We start from the raw sequence: 16,154 nt of genomic DNA on the forward strand, positions 1-16,154 counted from the left end.
TGGATTTTTTAGTCCAGGAACCTGGTTTGGGACCTTGCCCTCTTATTATTAGTCTGACTTTGGGGTCTTTCTCAGGACCACTTGAATGAAGACCACAGATCTCAATGCCCCAATCTAAACAATTTAAACATAAATAAATAAAACGTAAATAAAAGTAATGCAACACTATTGTGCTATAAGAAATGATGACATAGATGGTTTTAAAGAAACCTGATAAGACTCATATGAACTGATACAGAGTGAAGTGAGTAGAACCAGGAGGACAATTTATACCATCATAACAATATGACCAAATTGTCTGGATTCATTTTTCCTATCTACAAAATAAGGGATTTGACTAGATCTCTAAGACCCCTTACATTTCCAAATTGCAGAATTGTTAATTTGGTTATCTTTTCAAGCACCCAACACATGAAGGAAAAGATGCCTTGCCAGGGGACAAAGAATTTTTCCATTAAAAACTGTTATCAATTTGAAAAGATCATATTCACTACAGATTAATAAGGTGTCAGATTTGTCCCATGTAGGAAAGAAAGATATAGAAACATTTGCCTCTTCAAGTTTTCCAGTCCAAGGCTAAGATTCTTTATATATGTCTATTATTATTATTATTAAGAGTCCAGTATATTAGGGCTGCTTTATGAATCAATGAACATCTATTAAGTCCAGGCATTAGGGAGATTAAAACACAATTAAACAATTCCTATCCAAAAGAAGCATACTTCTAATGAGAGACAAGAAGTACATTTAAAAATACAGCATAAATATAAAGTGAATAACTACAAAATATAAAGTTGTTAAATGCAAGGGACACTGGGAGGGAGGTCACTAGCAATTGGCAGGATCAGGAACTCTTGAGCTTTAGAACTCAAGGAAACAACCATTCATGTATTCCATCTCTCCATGCTATTCCCCACTCCCAGCCCCCAACTCCAATTCAGCTTAGTGAAAAAGGAGGGCAAAGACTGACACGGTCAGGGTTGGTGTTTCTTTTTTGGTTTTTGGAAACAAAACAAAAGAACTGATTGGTATTATATAAAGCAGCAAGATTTGTTACCATAGTGATTTCTCCACTATTTTGGTCCTGAAAACCTCTTCCTGGTCCAGGTTTACAGTACAGTAGCAATCCCTCATCTTGTTTGGCCCCGGATAAGTAGGAAGATTTTTGGCTTCTCCTGAAAGACAAAAATAAAATGTACACTTTTCTTAGCACGGAGACATTTAGTCCACATCCTCATTTCCAATTCATGATACACTTGTTTCACACTAACCAGACTGCTTCCTTGTTTGAATGCTCAATGGTGCCTTATAAGGTCCTGATTTCCTTATTACTGTAATGTGTTAACATCTAATAATAGAATCACGTGTGCCTGTTTCAAGTATAAGGTAACGCATTGCTGTCAGTATTCTCTATTTTCAGTCTATGCCAATATTAAATGATTTGACTTTTGGTGTACACCTCGCCCCCAAACCTAAATTTGTCTGACCAGACACAAGCTGTGGAATAAAGAATTCCATCCCCTCCATATTCTCCTCTCAGACTGAACCCTCCATACCGCCAGTCAAAGAAGATGGATAATGGAAAAGAAGGCTGCTTTAACCTTCCAACTTACAAACCCAAACCACTCTCTCAACCTTCAGCTGCTCCAGACCCATCACTTAGAATCTCGGAAGAGGAAGCCCCATTTGTTCTCCACCTTCACCTCCCAGGCTGCCCATCCAAACTTCACTGAATCACCTCAGGATCTGGCACGTATTTCTACTTCAAGAGCACACATCCATCTGGCCAAGTGGAAAGCGTCCACCCTGCAAGAGGTCCGTGTTTACACTCATGTCTGCTATGGGATTATTATTCAGAATCCCCCAACACCAGGGGATTTTACTTGAGGAGGTGGGAGGGGGCTTGGGGGAGGGGAAAGGAGGAGGGAAGAAGGAAGAAACAACACAGTTTATTTGTGAATGGAAAGAGAACAGAGATGAATGAAATTCAAGCAACAGTCACAAGGGTAGCTTTTTAATGGGACATCTGCCGTTCAGTGTAAGTCAGCTCTATTGCAACAAATGCCTCTTTCAGTCTCTGGAATCCCAAAGGGCTCTGACACTAACAGAAGTCATTTTGGCTTCTAATGACATCTTGTGTGAAATGTCCTCGGCAGACACTGTTCAAGGAAGGCAACATGAAATGATGGGGGGCTCCAGCACCACAAGCTGAGCGACGCGCCATGGCAATGGCCGCTTTCTGCTTCAAACCGGCAACGTCCCGACTAAGTATTCAGGCAGAAGCCACAAAAGCGCAAAGGACCGACACAGATCAGATGCTTTTCAGGCCTTGAGCTCTAGACCTTAGAAGAGGAATGCTCCAAGCCAGAGCTGGAAGCGGTCCCACGGATGGAGCCATCCTGCAGAAGGGTTTCCAAGTCTTTCTGTTTCTGCAAGTGTCCATATACTTCTAATAATTAGGGGCCGATGCTTTATATTGCCAAAGCCCTCTGTCCTCAGTAAGGGTCATGCTGTACATTTGAGGCAATGATTTTGATTCTCTCTCCTCTGTTTCCTCCTGGGACTTTCTTTGAAATCAATTTAGAATGAGTGCTTTTGTATAGTTGTTTGCAGGCTTTTAAAGTTGGAAGGGGTCTCTGAGGAAATCTGGTCTGTGGGAAGTTAGGTCCAAACAAGTCAAATCATGTGCCCGTGGTCACAGAAATAGTAAATAGCAAATACAGGACTCAACCCCAGGAATTCATTCTCTAAATCCAACTATGCCTTCACTTATTCAACCACTTTTACTTTATATTCGATGCAATAGTCAATCAAGCTTTTTTTTTTTTTCTGGAATAGAAAAGTTGACTTTCTTCAGATCCAGATCATTGTTTTTAAAGAATCAGAGCTGAAAAGGAACCTATGGATCATCTTACTTTAAATATGAGTATATTTTAAAATGAGTATAAAATAGAATGAGTAAATTAAAAAATAAATGAGTAAATTCATTAAATAAAAATAAATTAAAAGCAAATTTTAAAAGATTATTTGAGTCATTCAGCAACTGAACTTAAAAAGCAACTTAATTTCACTTTAAAGTTTCAGTTTAACTCTATTGTTTTTAAAAATCTTTATTACTTTGACTCAGCAAAACAGAGAATCAAAGTTTCTAAATTTCAAACACATTCTAAGTAGCATATGTCAAATTTCAATTTTCCACATACAATTTAAATTAGCTGTGTGGGGCTGAATAGCAGCCAAGTCTGATGAACAGCATCCTGGACTTGGGTGTCAGGAAAAGTTCAGTTTGAATTCTATCTCTGATACCTACTAGCTGTGTGACCTTGGTCAAGTCACCTATTCCCTCTTGGCTTCAGTTCCTCCTCTGTAAGATGAAGGTGTGTGACAAGATGTCCTTTAAAGTGCCTTCCTGCTCTAAATTCATTATCCTATGACTTTGAGGAGGCCATTTAGTGCTAATGAACCACAGTTTTTTCACCTATAAGATATGAAACATCATTAACCATAAAAACAATTAAGGGAAGGACTTGCTTAAAGTCAGAATTATCTTTGAAACTTACTCAAACAGGGAAATTTTCATAATCCATGCTATTTTTTTAAAACCCAGAGATGAGCATAGAAAGAAAATCGCACACTAAAAGCCAATCTGTTAACAGGCATATGTAGCAAAGCCAAACACTAGGAAGTCGTTAAATGTCAAAAGACAGATTTTATGAAGGATTTGAAGCATGGGAAAGGTCACATATGCACGTGCATATATGGTATGGAATACATTCACAAGCATGGAATTATATAATCCTACTAGAGGCTATAATGCAGTACAGGGGAGGAAGAACATCTCCGGAGTAAGAACAAACACAGAACAGATACAGATGAAAACCAAAATGCCCACAAATGGCAGATTGTATTTCTCTTATCTTGGGACCACTCTCACAACCCTGTGACCGAGGGATCCTAGGAGTGACCCACAAAGAATGAGGGTGACCTTTGATAAATTCTAATTCTGTTATTTGAGAATTAAATAATTTTCTCTGGTGTCTGAGCAAAGGCATTGATGATATTTATAAAGCTTCAGTTTAGCTCCCTTGAGAATTTAACCTTGGGGGAGGAGGTTGTAGGATTTGGAGAGTTAATCCTATCTTCACAGGGTAGTGCAAAATGAAGCCCAAGCACTTAGCTGCAAGTTGCTTTGTTTCTTTAAAAAATAAGACCAATTCGCTGCCACCATCACCAAAAACCCAACAATTTTCCAATATCCTAGAGCCATCTTTAGTGAGGAACATTGTTCTCCTTTATTATAAACAAATGTTTTTATTTTTGACTCGTCCCCCTCCCCTTGCCTCCCACATCCAATCAGTTGCCAAGTCTTGTGAATATTACCCCTGAAATATCTATCGCATCCTGTCTCCTCCTCTCCATTCCCACTGCTACAACCCCAATACAAGTTCTCATTACCACCCACATAAACTATTAAAATAGCCTCTTAACAGGACTTTCCTATTTCCGCTCTTTTCCCTAACCCCCACCTCAAATTAAACTGCTGTCAGATTAACCTTCCTAATGGGACTGCTCTGATCACCTCCTTCCTCTGCTGATAATCCTTCATTGGTTCCCTTTCTCTATCAAAGAGAATCTCATCTGCATTCCAGGCTCTCCAAAATCGGGTACCATCCTCGTTTACCAGCTTTATATCACTCAAGTGCCATCCACACGAACACTTGACCCTCCAGCTAAATGGCAGCCCTGGTTGTTCACACTCCATACCTTTCTAGTCACTGTGCCCTAAATCTCTTCCCTTCCATGTTTCCCAGCCTCTGAAGCCCAGCTTAAAGGCTGCCACTTCTTCCACAGGATTCCCAATTCACCTCTCCCTCCAGCCAAGCAGACGATGTGCAGGGGAGAACTTTGTGTCTACGGTTTGCCCTTCTCTTAGGTACTTATCATCCATTGTTCTGTAATATCTGCCCACTCCATGGGGGAAATCTGAACTTTGTAGGTCCCAAAGTGCTCTCCACATAGTTTAGGCACCTCATAATTGTTTACACGATTGTCAACAGGAGGGGAAAGTCTATTATCAGAACTGACAGCTTGCAGAGCCCCTAGACAGCTTCTGAGACAGTCATGTTTTAAGGTGAAAATACTGCTTTGTTAGAAGCTGGTATTCTTACTCTCTGATTTGCATCACGTTATCTCCATCTATTTATGCCAATGTACTTATATTCTGGTTCCTATGACAATGGCAACACCAGTGAGTCTGAGTAATTAATGTGAGCCAAAATTAAAACCACTGAGTTTACAAATGAGGTACAGAAGCAATTTCTGGAACTACCTTTGCGTGTCTGCATCACCCCAGCCTTCCTACATGACTGCAGGAGATCTGCTAGCAAAAGGGAACATTTTGTCCTGACACCTGTTGGTTAGCCCAGGGGGCAGCTGGGTGGCTCAGTGGATTGAGAACCAGGCCTAGATACAGGAAGCCCTGGGTTCAAATCTGGCCTCAGACACACTTCCCAGCTGTGTGACCCTGGGCAAATCACTTGACCCCCATTGACTAGCCCTTACCACTCTTCTGCCTTGGAGCCAATACACAGTATTGATGCCAAGAAGGAAGGGATAGATAGATAGATAGATAGATAGATAGATAGATAGATAGATAGATAGATAGATAGATAGACAGACAGACAGAGATGATAGATGGATGGATGGATGAATGAATAAAGTTGGTTAGCCCAAGAGAATTTCAGCAGCAGCAGCAGCAGCATTTCTTTCTCCTCCACTGTTAAATGAGAATTGACTGAACCAATTACTTACATCATGGGATGTAAACATAAGGTAGGTTTTTCCATCTTTGATGACATTTTAAGGATTTTTAACTTTCATTTCTTTTAGAGATTAGGTCAGAACTTTGAGCTGAATGGAACCCCAATGTTTCTCAACTGCCATATACATGGCAACTTTTTACCACCAAAGGTCTTGATTACTTAAAATTTCTGTATTTATGAAACCTGAGGCCCCTTCCTCTACTTCTTTCTTTCCGCATGTGGCCCATTTCATCCCACACTATCTCTCTCTTCCTTTCCTCTTAAACCACTTAGAACTCAAGAGCTGAATTTAAATAGACTGGAACAAGTCAAAGTAATTTATTGATCCATGGTAGAATTTAGGTGAGGAAATGCTGGTCTAGTCAAACTATCTTCATTAGAGAATGGGGAAAAAGGGGTCCAGAAATTTTAAATTAACACCCATCTTCTTAGTATTGATTGTATATGGAACACTGATGGTAGCTAAGAGATACAAAGTTTAGATGAGACATGGTCCCTACCCTGAAATGACTTAAAGTCTCTTACTAGCTTTCACAAAGAAGTTGTTATCTAGTGGCACAGCCAGGGCTATCTTCCAATTTGCAGTTATTTACTAAATGTGTGGAAAAGTTAATCCTGCAAAGGACTCAGATTAAAAACAAGAGCAAGAAATAATTGATGTATAGCCTGCATGCTGTTTTGATACCTAGAGATCTAGAGGAAAGTCCCCTTCATGGGGGTAGACCCTTCCCTGGAAGACTTGTGAGAAGACATGGACAAGAGTTGCCCAGTAGGAGATACAGATGGATCATGATCTGTGTTGTTGGGAGTATTTAAATCTAACATCCTCAAACCACAGAGAGGTAGCATAGTAGCATGGTATCACCAGAAGATCACTGGATTTGGAGTCAGAGGAATTTGGTTCAAATCCCATCTCTACTAGTGACTCCACTCTATCTGAGTGACCTAGGCAAAACACTGAACCTCTCTGGACCTCAGTTCCCTCATCTATAAAATGAGTTACAGTGAATGGCCTCTGAGGTCACTTTCGGCTCTAAATATTTGATCCTATAAGTATGTACTCTTCTCAGCCTTAATTTAAGACAAAATACACTTTGGTTTCGTTTGAAAAGCCAAACCCCAAAACATTTTCATGTGAGAAACCCATGCATACAATACAGACCCTTAGATTTATAACCACAGCTCTTGTAGCTTTTTTTTAAATCATACACAATAAAAGCACCATGGTATAGTGAAAAAGAAGGCTGAGTTTGGAGCCGGAGGATGTGTGATCCTAGACAAGTCACTTAATTTCTTTGGCCTCATTTTCCTCATCTATAAAATGAGAAGGTTGGAGCAGATGAGCTTTGATGTCCCTTCCCATCCCTTATCTATGAAACAATGACATTTTTGCAAATAACAACAAAAAAGCAAGTAACAGTTCTTACTGATTTACCAAAGGAAGTGGTAAGAAGAGGGTGGAGAACAACACACATGTGCACACCTAATAAAAACCATAACTTTAAACATAAACAATCAGCGTGGAGGAAAGAGAAAGACAACAATTAAAATTTCTATGGGCTGATATTCAATTATAGGCAAGTAGGACTGCAGCACAGGAACCAAAACAAACATTATAATCTGAAAGGGCATCATGCACAAGCTATCATTAGCAATAATTCACTTTGTTACGGTTGCATGCCTACATATCCTGTCAGCAAGCTAACTTAACAAGTATGACAGGAAGACAAAACAAACCTACACAGGGAACCCAGAGCCCAGATTTTAAGTTTAAAGTGGAACTGTGCCCAGGCCATTGGGGGTGAGAGAGAGAGTCATGACCTCTTTGAATATATTCCTCCTGCTCATAGGCATATAACTTAGGTGAATAGCCTACAAAAAGAATATTCTGGAAGTAAAGATTTTTCATTCACATTCCCTGAAGAAGAAACATATTATCTTCAGATATTTAAATGATTTTTTAAAAAAGACAAAAACAAGCCAACATCATTGAAGACAATCAAACATTCACTGGATAGAAAATGGTCAACTTGTGGGCAAGAAGAGAAGTATTATTTTCCCCACTGATGATGAAAAGAAGTTTTCCCTTCTCATCATTTAAAACCTTGACCCCTTATGCTCTTATGTTTGCTTTCCCCATGTTATTAAATATCTTGACTTGCCATGCAAACAATAAGCCAGTGCATGTCATTTCCCTCTCTTTGCATCCTTCAGTAAAATGAAGACTCTTTGAAGGCAGGAATTGGTGTATGTGTGTGTGTCTTTCCCTTGTTATCCCCACTGACCAGCACATAGTAGTAGACCATTAATAAATGTTCATTAAATTACACCACTACAATTAGTAAACACATCGAGGGCTAAGGTTCTATTTATTTAAACTCAGTTAGCAAAGAAAGTGCTTAAGGACTTGGTAAACATGGAGGAAGAGGAGAATCAATGAGAAAGAAGATTTCCAAAGTATAGCCAAGGAAGACTCTCTCCTGAAAAATGGGAAGGGAAGAGAAAGAGGATGAGAACCCAAGAGACTGAATTTGGATAAAGGCTGGACTTGGGAAGAAGGAAGAATTCAGACTAAAAGTTGCATGGCACAGGTGTATCTTAGAGCTGGGAGAATTATGTTTATAAAGAAATGTTTGAAAGACTTTAAAAAAAAAGAATCTTTAAAAAGAGATTAAAAATAAACATGATCTAATAATGCCCAAGATGGGAGCAAAGACCAATAAAAATAGATTAGGTTTCATAGAGATGAACCAAGGAAGAAATAAGGTAGAACAGGAGAGAAGTACTACCACCACCACCACCACTATGTCACCATCATAATCTCCTGACAAAGGAAGCTTTTGTAAAAGATGTGAGGAACTGCCACTAAAAACTAAGGACAGTAAAGGAACGGAGGGGGGTGCAAAACAAAATAAAATAACATAGAAATGGAAAAAAGTTGGCCTTAACCATGTGAAGATGGGATTAACTCTCCAACCATTTAATTTTATCCCTTATGGCCAGAAGAAAGCTAGGCTATTTCTTCATTTTTTTTGATTCATTCAACAAACATTTATTGAGTTCAAGTGGTAGAGCTCTGCGAGAGATACTAGTGGAGATGAACAGTTTCGATAAGATGGTCCTTGTTCTAATAGAGTTTACACACACCTATTATAGTAACAGGTGCTACATAATGCATGAGAATGTTGCAAAAGCCAGTGCATTGTGGGGTCTGAAAGAAAAATTAACCATGGGGTGAAGGGTAAGATCATGATACATTCAGGCAATCGAGTAGACCAATTCAGCTGGTCTACAGAGAATAGGGAGGAGAGGACAATGAGAATGCTCTGGGGGGTGTTTGTTTTCATTGAATGACTAGTAGAGATCAAATGCAGGGAATCATATGTGAAGGACATTTAATGTACAATGGATTGCCAGCTACCTTAGGTCCCATACTGCTTTGGAGAAAGGACATTTGTTTCTTTATGACTTAACAGCATTTTTCCCCAGCATTCCTTTAAAAAAAAAGGAAAGGATAAAAAAAAATCTTCATATCATATCTAAGTACAAATACTCCTGGGGGCTATTAACATCAATGCAATTCCTCTTGTGTCAAGAAGAGTAAATGGCCTGCATTTATCACAGAAAAACATCTGAAGAAATTACCATTTTTAACACTCTCATTCTTTAGGCCGTGATGCCTTTTAGTCATTATGACAATTTGTAATTCAAACTCATCTACAAATCCTGTTAGAGTCTAACAGACCATTCAGCATCTTGTAACAACAGGAGAGTCCATTTTCAAAACCAGACAGTTTTATGATTAAAACATTCTATTTCCTTGAATAGATTTGTCTTTACTGCCTTGCTATTTTAGTGTTTGATATTAAGTAGAACAAAAATCCATAAAACCCAGAGCAGATTAGATTTCTAAATCAAGTTACAAACTGCTTCTTGCATACTGATTCAGAAGTCTGGAAAATCAGATTTCCAGATGAACTGACTAATCTAGGTAATGGTGAAAAGCATCACTGGTGACAAGAATCAGCAAATTGACAGCCTGAGTAATCATTCAGGTTGAGTGGTGAGTTTAAGAATAAGTCTTATTCAGAGGGCAGTGAGATGACTTGGTGAATTGAGAGCCAGGTCAAAAGACAGGAGATCCTGGGTTCAAATTTGGTCTCTGACACTTCCCAGCTGTATGACCCTGGGCAAGTCACTTAACCCCCATTGCCTAGCCCCTACCACTCTTCTGTCTTGAAACCAATAGCTAACAAAAACATTTCTCTATGTTAGTATTAGCTAGTATTGATTTTAATATGGAGAGGGTTTAAAAAATTTTTAAATGTCTTATTCAAAGACCCAAATAAAATAGAATCAATGAAGCACAGAATGCAAGTTTCAAAGCTGGAGTCTAACTCCATCATTTTACAGGGGTTTGTCGATTTAGCCAGTCACATAACTAGAGCGGGCGAGGGGAGCCCTTTCATGTGTCAAAATGAAAGTTTACTATACAAAAGTGTGAAGATGGAAAAGTAGAAGAACCCAGTTTTTTTTAAATTTGTTTAATTAATTAATTTAGAATATTTTTCCATGGTTACATGATTTATGTTCTTTCCCTCTCCTCTTTCTCCCCCCCCCCCAACTCCCTAGAGCCAATGAGCACTTCAACTGGGAAGAACCCAGTTTCTATGCCAAATTTAGGGATCACCAGCAGCAACCTGTTGATTATAACTCTCAAACTTTACCAAGTCCATCAACATCAGTCAACTACCCAATGATTACACCAATGAATTATTTATTTCCCTGATGGACACTCTCCCAATAGGGACTATTAACATAGAGAAATGTTTTTGTTAGGACTGGCAATATGATCGATTGCACATGTGTTAATGAAGGATAAATGTTTGTTTTTTTTAATACCCTCTTAAATACTGGATAATTAAATGAAGCACAACTAAGGCAAATAATTATCAGCACAAACACCATCTCCCAATTTGGTGGAAATGATCCCAGGGAAATACATTCATCATGGTGATTAGTGAAATCTCCATCCTGTTTTGTCAAGTCAAGTCAACAAGCATTTATTAAGTGTTAACTAAGTGTCAGCTAGGTGGTACAGTGGATGAAGTGCTGAGTCTGAAGTCAAAAAGACATGATCATCTTCAGGGGTCCAAATCTGGCTTCTGGCATGTACTAGCTGTGTGACCTTGGGCAAGTCCCTTACATCTGTTTGCTTCAGCTTCCTCATCTGTAAAATCATTAACCATCTATCAGTCAAGGGACCTACATTGGATATTTAACAAAGCCAGGAGTCATAACAGAATGTCAACCTTTGCTGGTTTAAACTGTTTCAAGTAAAGCTGAAGGAGGTCTTATTCAAATAATTTAAACTGTTCATACCTATGAGTTGGGCAATTCCTTCTCAAATAGCCACAGATGTTCTTACGATTTAGATATTCCTCCAATAGGTTTGAGTCATACTGCCTTACCTCCCAGAATTATTTCCCTGGTTTTCCTCTTCTAGATCACTAATTTTTCAGTTTCCAGAGAAACAAATCATCAGGGTTACATGAGGGTGTGGGCGCAAAACATTATGCTATCGGCACTCAATATTTCAGGTTATTAATAGTAGAAAGAGGTTTAAAGAGGAGAAAGTTGACATTATTAATCATCCTTCATTCTCTCTCTGTAAATCTTAGCTCTGCTGAATGGAAAATTCTGTTACCATCTCCAAAAAAGAAAAGAAATCTGTTTCATTAGCTGTCTAAAACTGAAGAGTGCATGAAGATTCTGTCATTTCTCCACTCAACAAAGCAAGTCTGACCTTTAAATTACTCACATAGGATGTGTAAATATTTTCAGCTCACTTCAGTTTCGACACTGTTTTTGTGGTCAAGGCAATTTGAAAATACCCGTTAATTTAGCAGGGTTATTAAATATTTAGTGTTCTCTACAACAGATGTTCTTCATTGCTTATTAATGGTTTGAATATTTTCTGTGGTTCCCATTAAAAAGCATAGAATAAAAGGTGAACCAGACATTTGGCTTGGAAATGAATGCATGCCAGGGGAATGCATCAAGAAATTGGCATATAAAAAAGGTGAAACTAAAGTAATAATGCTTCCTTTGGGGGAAAATCTAGCTAAGCAAAATGTCCCTAATACACAAGATAACAACAAATCTATATAATTCACATTTCTATAACAAATGGTTTAGAAATGACTTTCTCGATAACAACCCTCTTGAGGTGAGCAGTCCAAGTATCAGAAGACCCATTTTTAAAACAAAGAAACTGAGGTACAGGGAACTAAATCGACTGGAAAGTGGGGGAGTCAAGATTCATTCAGGTTTCTTCTGACTTCAAATACAGTTTATTTTCCACTACATCATGGAAAAAAAAATAAAGTAAGAAAGAGTCTAGAATAGATATTTCTTCCTGTACTAATACCTAAAGATGTCCTTGGGTCTTGCCCTGTGTCCCACCCAATCTAAACGTATTCTCTGTTTTCAACCCTAACCTTCCATCCTTCCACCTGTCTCTATTTCCCCAGGTCACTTGACTCTTTCCCCTTTGGAATCTCAACTCTTTAGTTAATCAGCTCAACTTTATACCACCTTCTACACTTTAATTGCTTGCCCCACTCTATGATCTCTAATTCAGCTAATCAATGACCCATTCTTTTGCTCATACTGCTCAAGGATGTCATATGTCTGCCTGCATTTTTGTGAATGAGCATAGAAGAATAGCACAAACCATGAACACGGATAAAGAAGCCTAGAGTGTAGCAGAACAAAACAATGAACTTTGAATTGGAGCTGGGGTTCAAATCCCATCTCTGGTATTTATTACTAGTGTGACATTGACCAAGTCACTGTTCTCTTTGGTTTTTTTCAGTTTCCTTGGTCATAAAATGATGTGATTGGACTAGATATCTAAGACTCTTTTTGCTCAAATTTGTGCCCCCCCCTTCAACTGGTCCTTCACACTGTGTGCCAGTCAAGAGAGCAAGCAATCAGCATTCATTTAACATACACAGAATACAGGAAAAGGAAAAGGAAATGGAGAGAGAGAGAGAGAAGAAGACCTGGGTTCAAATCCTCCTTTAGAAACCAATTTCTCTTCAAGGTTCAGTTTGTATTATCACCTAAAAGAGGTTTTTCTTGATCTTCTCAGGTTCTGAGGTGTCCCTCTCCCATTACTTTGCATTTATTTTGTAAAATTCTGTATTTACTCATGACCCATGAACCATGACATTTATACCTTAAGGTCAGGGATTGTTTCACTTTTGTATTTGTTTCTCATGAGCCCAACACAGCAGCTGGCACATAGTAGGCAATCAAATGCCTGTTGACCTATTAAATGTATATTTAAAACCATTAAAACTATAAAAACCAAAAAAACTACTAAAAACTATCAACCACCTTATCTTTTGTCTTAGAATTGATACTAAGTATTGGTTCCTAGGCAGAAGAGTGGTAAAAACTAAGATCCTGGGGTTAAGTGAATTGCTCAGGGTCACACAGCTAGAAAGGGTCTGAGTCCAAATCTGAACTCGGGGCCTCCTAGCTCCAGGCCTGACTTTCTATCCAATGAGCTATCTAGCTGCAACACCCCCTACACCTGTTAATTATTAATTGACTGATTCATCAATCACTCTAGCACCTAAAACAACTTGGCAAATTAAACACCAATTAGATACAGAAAGGAATTTGTATCATTGTTTCAGAGAAACATCCTATCTTCAAAATCAGATTTTAATTTAGGATTAAAAAATTATTTAAGGAAAGTTGGTCATGGAAAGGAGGCCAAATTACAACTCCAAAAAAATCAGAGTACTTACTTTTGTACTTAGCACACAGATCCTTAAACATAGCAGGGGCTTAACTGTTTATTAGTGAACTGAAATCTGATTTCACAAATGAAAAAAAAAGTCTGCAAACTACATTCTAAGTAATAGACTGAAGGAAATTGTTTTAATATACCTAATATATGTAAAAATATATACATAAATATATATGTAATATATGTAAAAAAATAACAAAAGAGGAATCTATGAGAAAGAACACTCTCCACATTCACTGAAGAAAATACATGGATCGAGGGGATATGGTTGGGGATGTAGACTCTAAAGGAACATCCTAGTGCAAACATGGAAATAGGTTCTGATCAAGGACACAAGTAATACCCAGTGGAATTGCAAGTTGGCTGTGGAAAGGGTGGGTGGAGGGGAGGGAGGGAAATAAAGTGAGTACTGTAACAAAAAAATAACAAAAGACTAACCACCTGCTGAGTACAGGGGCCAATTCAGAATTGTTGCCAGTACCATACTTTCTTCATATTCCAATTGTGCTTTATAAAATTACTCATGGTGCCTCCAATTACGTGGCCATTATGTGGCATTCCATACTCTACAGTGACATCAGTACCCCAAAACTGGCATGAGCAACTTTATCCATGATTCTCCCTCTCAATACATACCATTTACATCCACAAATAATTCCACTCCCAAAGACAATCAATACATTTTTCTTATTATTTAGGGGGAGGAAGATGGGGAAGGGAAGAGGAGGACAAGGAAGAAAATGAGAAAAATCTACCAGAGAATTATTATAAAAATGCCTCAGATGTCTGAGAAGCTACAGGTCTTAGAAATGGTGAAGAAGGTCCTGTTCAATGCAATCTCGAAGAGTAGACATAAGTTAATGGAGCCCAGAAGATGAACACGGTGGTGGCACCATCATGCCATATAATAACTAGTTGAAGGGAATGATTTTCCAGGCTAAATATTGTCAATCTCTGAAAAAACAAGCATTTATTAAGAACCTACTCACAGGACAGGACAGGCACTGCTTGAGGTTCTGGGGATACAAATTCAATAAAATGAAACAATCTCTAAGTCTTTAGGGTCAGGAAGAATATCATAGTTGTCTTCAAGTATTTGAAGCTGTCGCTCCCTAGTTGCCATTCAGAAGACGGATTAAGCTGGTTCTGCTTGAAACCAGAGGGCAGAAGAACTAAGAACAACTGGTGAATAAGTCTTGATGTTAAGGGAAATATTACAATATTTAATAATAATAAAGTTAATACTTATATAATATATACCAGGCACTATGTTAAGTACTTTACAATTATTATCTCATTTGATCCTCACAACGCTCCTGAAAGGTAAATACTCTTATTATCTCCACTGATGGGGAAACTGAGGCAAGTGGAGGTTAAATGACTTGCCCACTAGGAAGTATCTGAGGCTGGATATTAATTCTGGTCTTCTTAGACTCCGCGTTCAATGCTTTCCTCATTGGGTCGCCTCACTGACCAAGGACATGTTTAAAGTTGATCCCATAGTGGAATTGGGCTGCTTCAAGAGGTAGTGGATTCCTTCCTCACTAAACATTTCTGAGAAAAGTTTGCTGTTTCTATACATAGGAAAGAGCTGCCCAGAAGAAGCCACAGAAACAATAGAGGGCTTTAATGGAACTCAACAATGAGGTTGCAAATAAGACAAGACACAGAGGGTACTCTATACAAATAATATTCTTTCATTATCTTCAGCAAATCCAAAAGGAGTAACAAGCAGCAAAGGAAAAATTATTTTGAGCAAGAAGAGCCTTAGCTATCACCTAATCCATTTCATAACCAAGGAAACTGACCAAGCAGAGAACAGTGATTTGGTCAAGGTCACAATAGTGATAAGTACCAGAGATGGGATGAGAATCTTGGTCCCAAATCTAAGTCCATCACTTTGTTGTGCTACATCATAGGTGTCTCCGTTTGTCTCCATGGTTTATGCTACTCTTACAGGCACACACACACACACACACACACACACACACACACACAGAAATTGGGGAAATGATGGTGATAGCCATCGTTAGAGCTAAGCCAGCACTGGCTACAGGAATTGTACCCACAGGGCTTCCTTCTGATTTGCTGTCCTCTAGAAAGGAGTCCTTGGGGAGCACTGGGCAACCTAAAACTTGCTTTTTTCCAAGTAACCTCTCAAAAACCAAACTCTCAACCCCTCACCCACAACCCAAAGGCAAAAGACTGCCTATATCACCATTCCCTTTGATTCTCTTTAACAAGCTCCTAAGACCAAGGGAATTGCACATGTGTTCTTAAGTGTTTACCACATCTAAAGTCCATCTATTTCTACAGATGTTGATACTCAAGTAACATAAAACCTCTGATTCATCCAAGAGTCCCTTCAGACTTGCACCTGGCTTTGAAAGAAGCCTCTCTGTAGAAATACAAAAACTGCATACTTAACCACACTCAAGGGTCTGTTTTGCTCCATTTTCAGGGAAGATTAGGGAACCATTAAAACTTTTTGTTGTAGTGCATTTATT

At 38.6% G+C, this 16,154-nt stretch overlaps 1 protein-coding gene across 1 annotated transcript in view; it reads right to left on the bottom strand.

Annotated features, from left to right (window-relative positions):
• RASA3 (RAS p21 protein activator 3) overlaps positions 1–16,154 on the bottom strand; it is a 313,259-nt gene that overhangs the window by 213,442 nt on the left and 83,663 nt on the right. The window contains exon 2 of the mRNA XM_056808512.1: positions 1,058–1,175. Coding sequence (XP_056664490.1) covers positions 1,058–1,175 — 118 coding nt within the window. The remainder of the gene's footprint in view (positions 1–1,057; positions 1,176–16,154) is intronic.

The sequence above is a fragment of the Monodelphis domestica genome, chromosome 8, assembly GCF_027887165.1.
Source record: "Monodelphis domestica isolate mMonDom1 chromosome 8, mMonDom1.pri, whole genome shotgun sequence".
Classification (NCBI taxonomy): Eukaryota; Metazoa; Chordata; class Mammalia; order Didelphimorphia; family Didelphidae; genus Monodelphis; species Monodelphis domestica.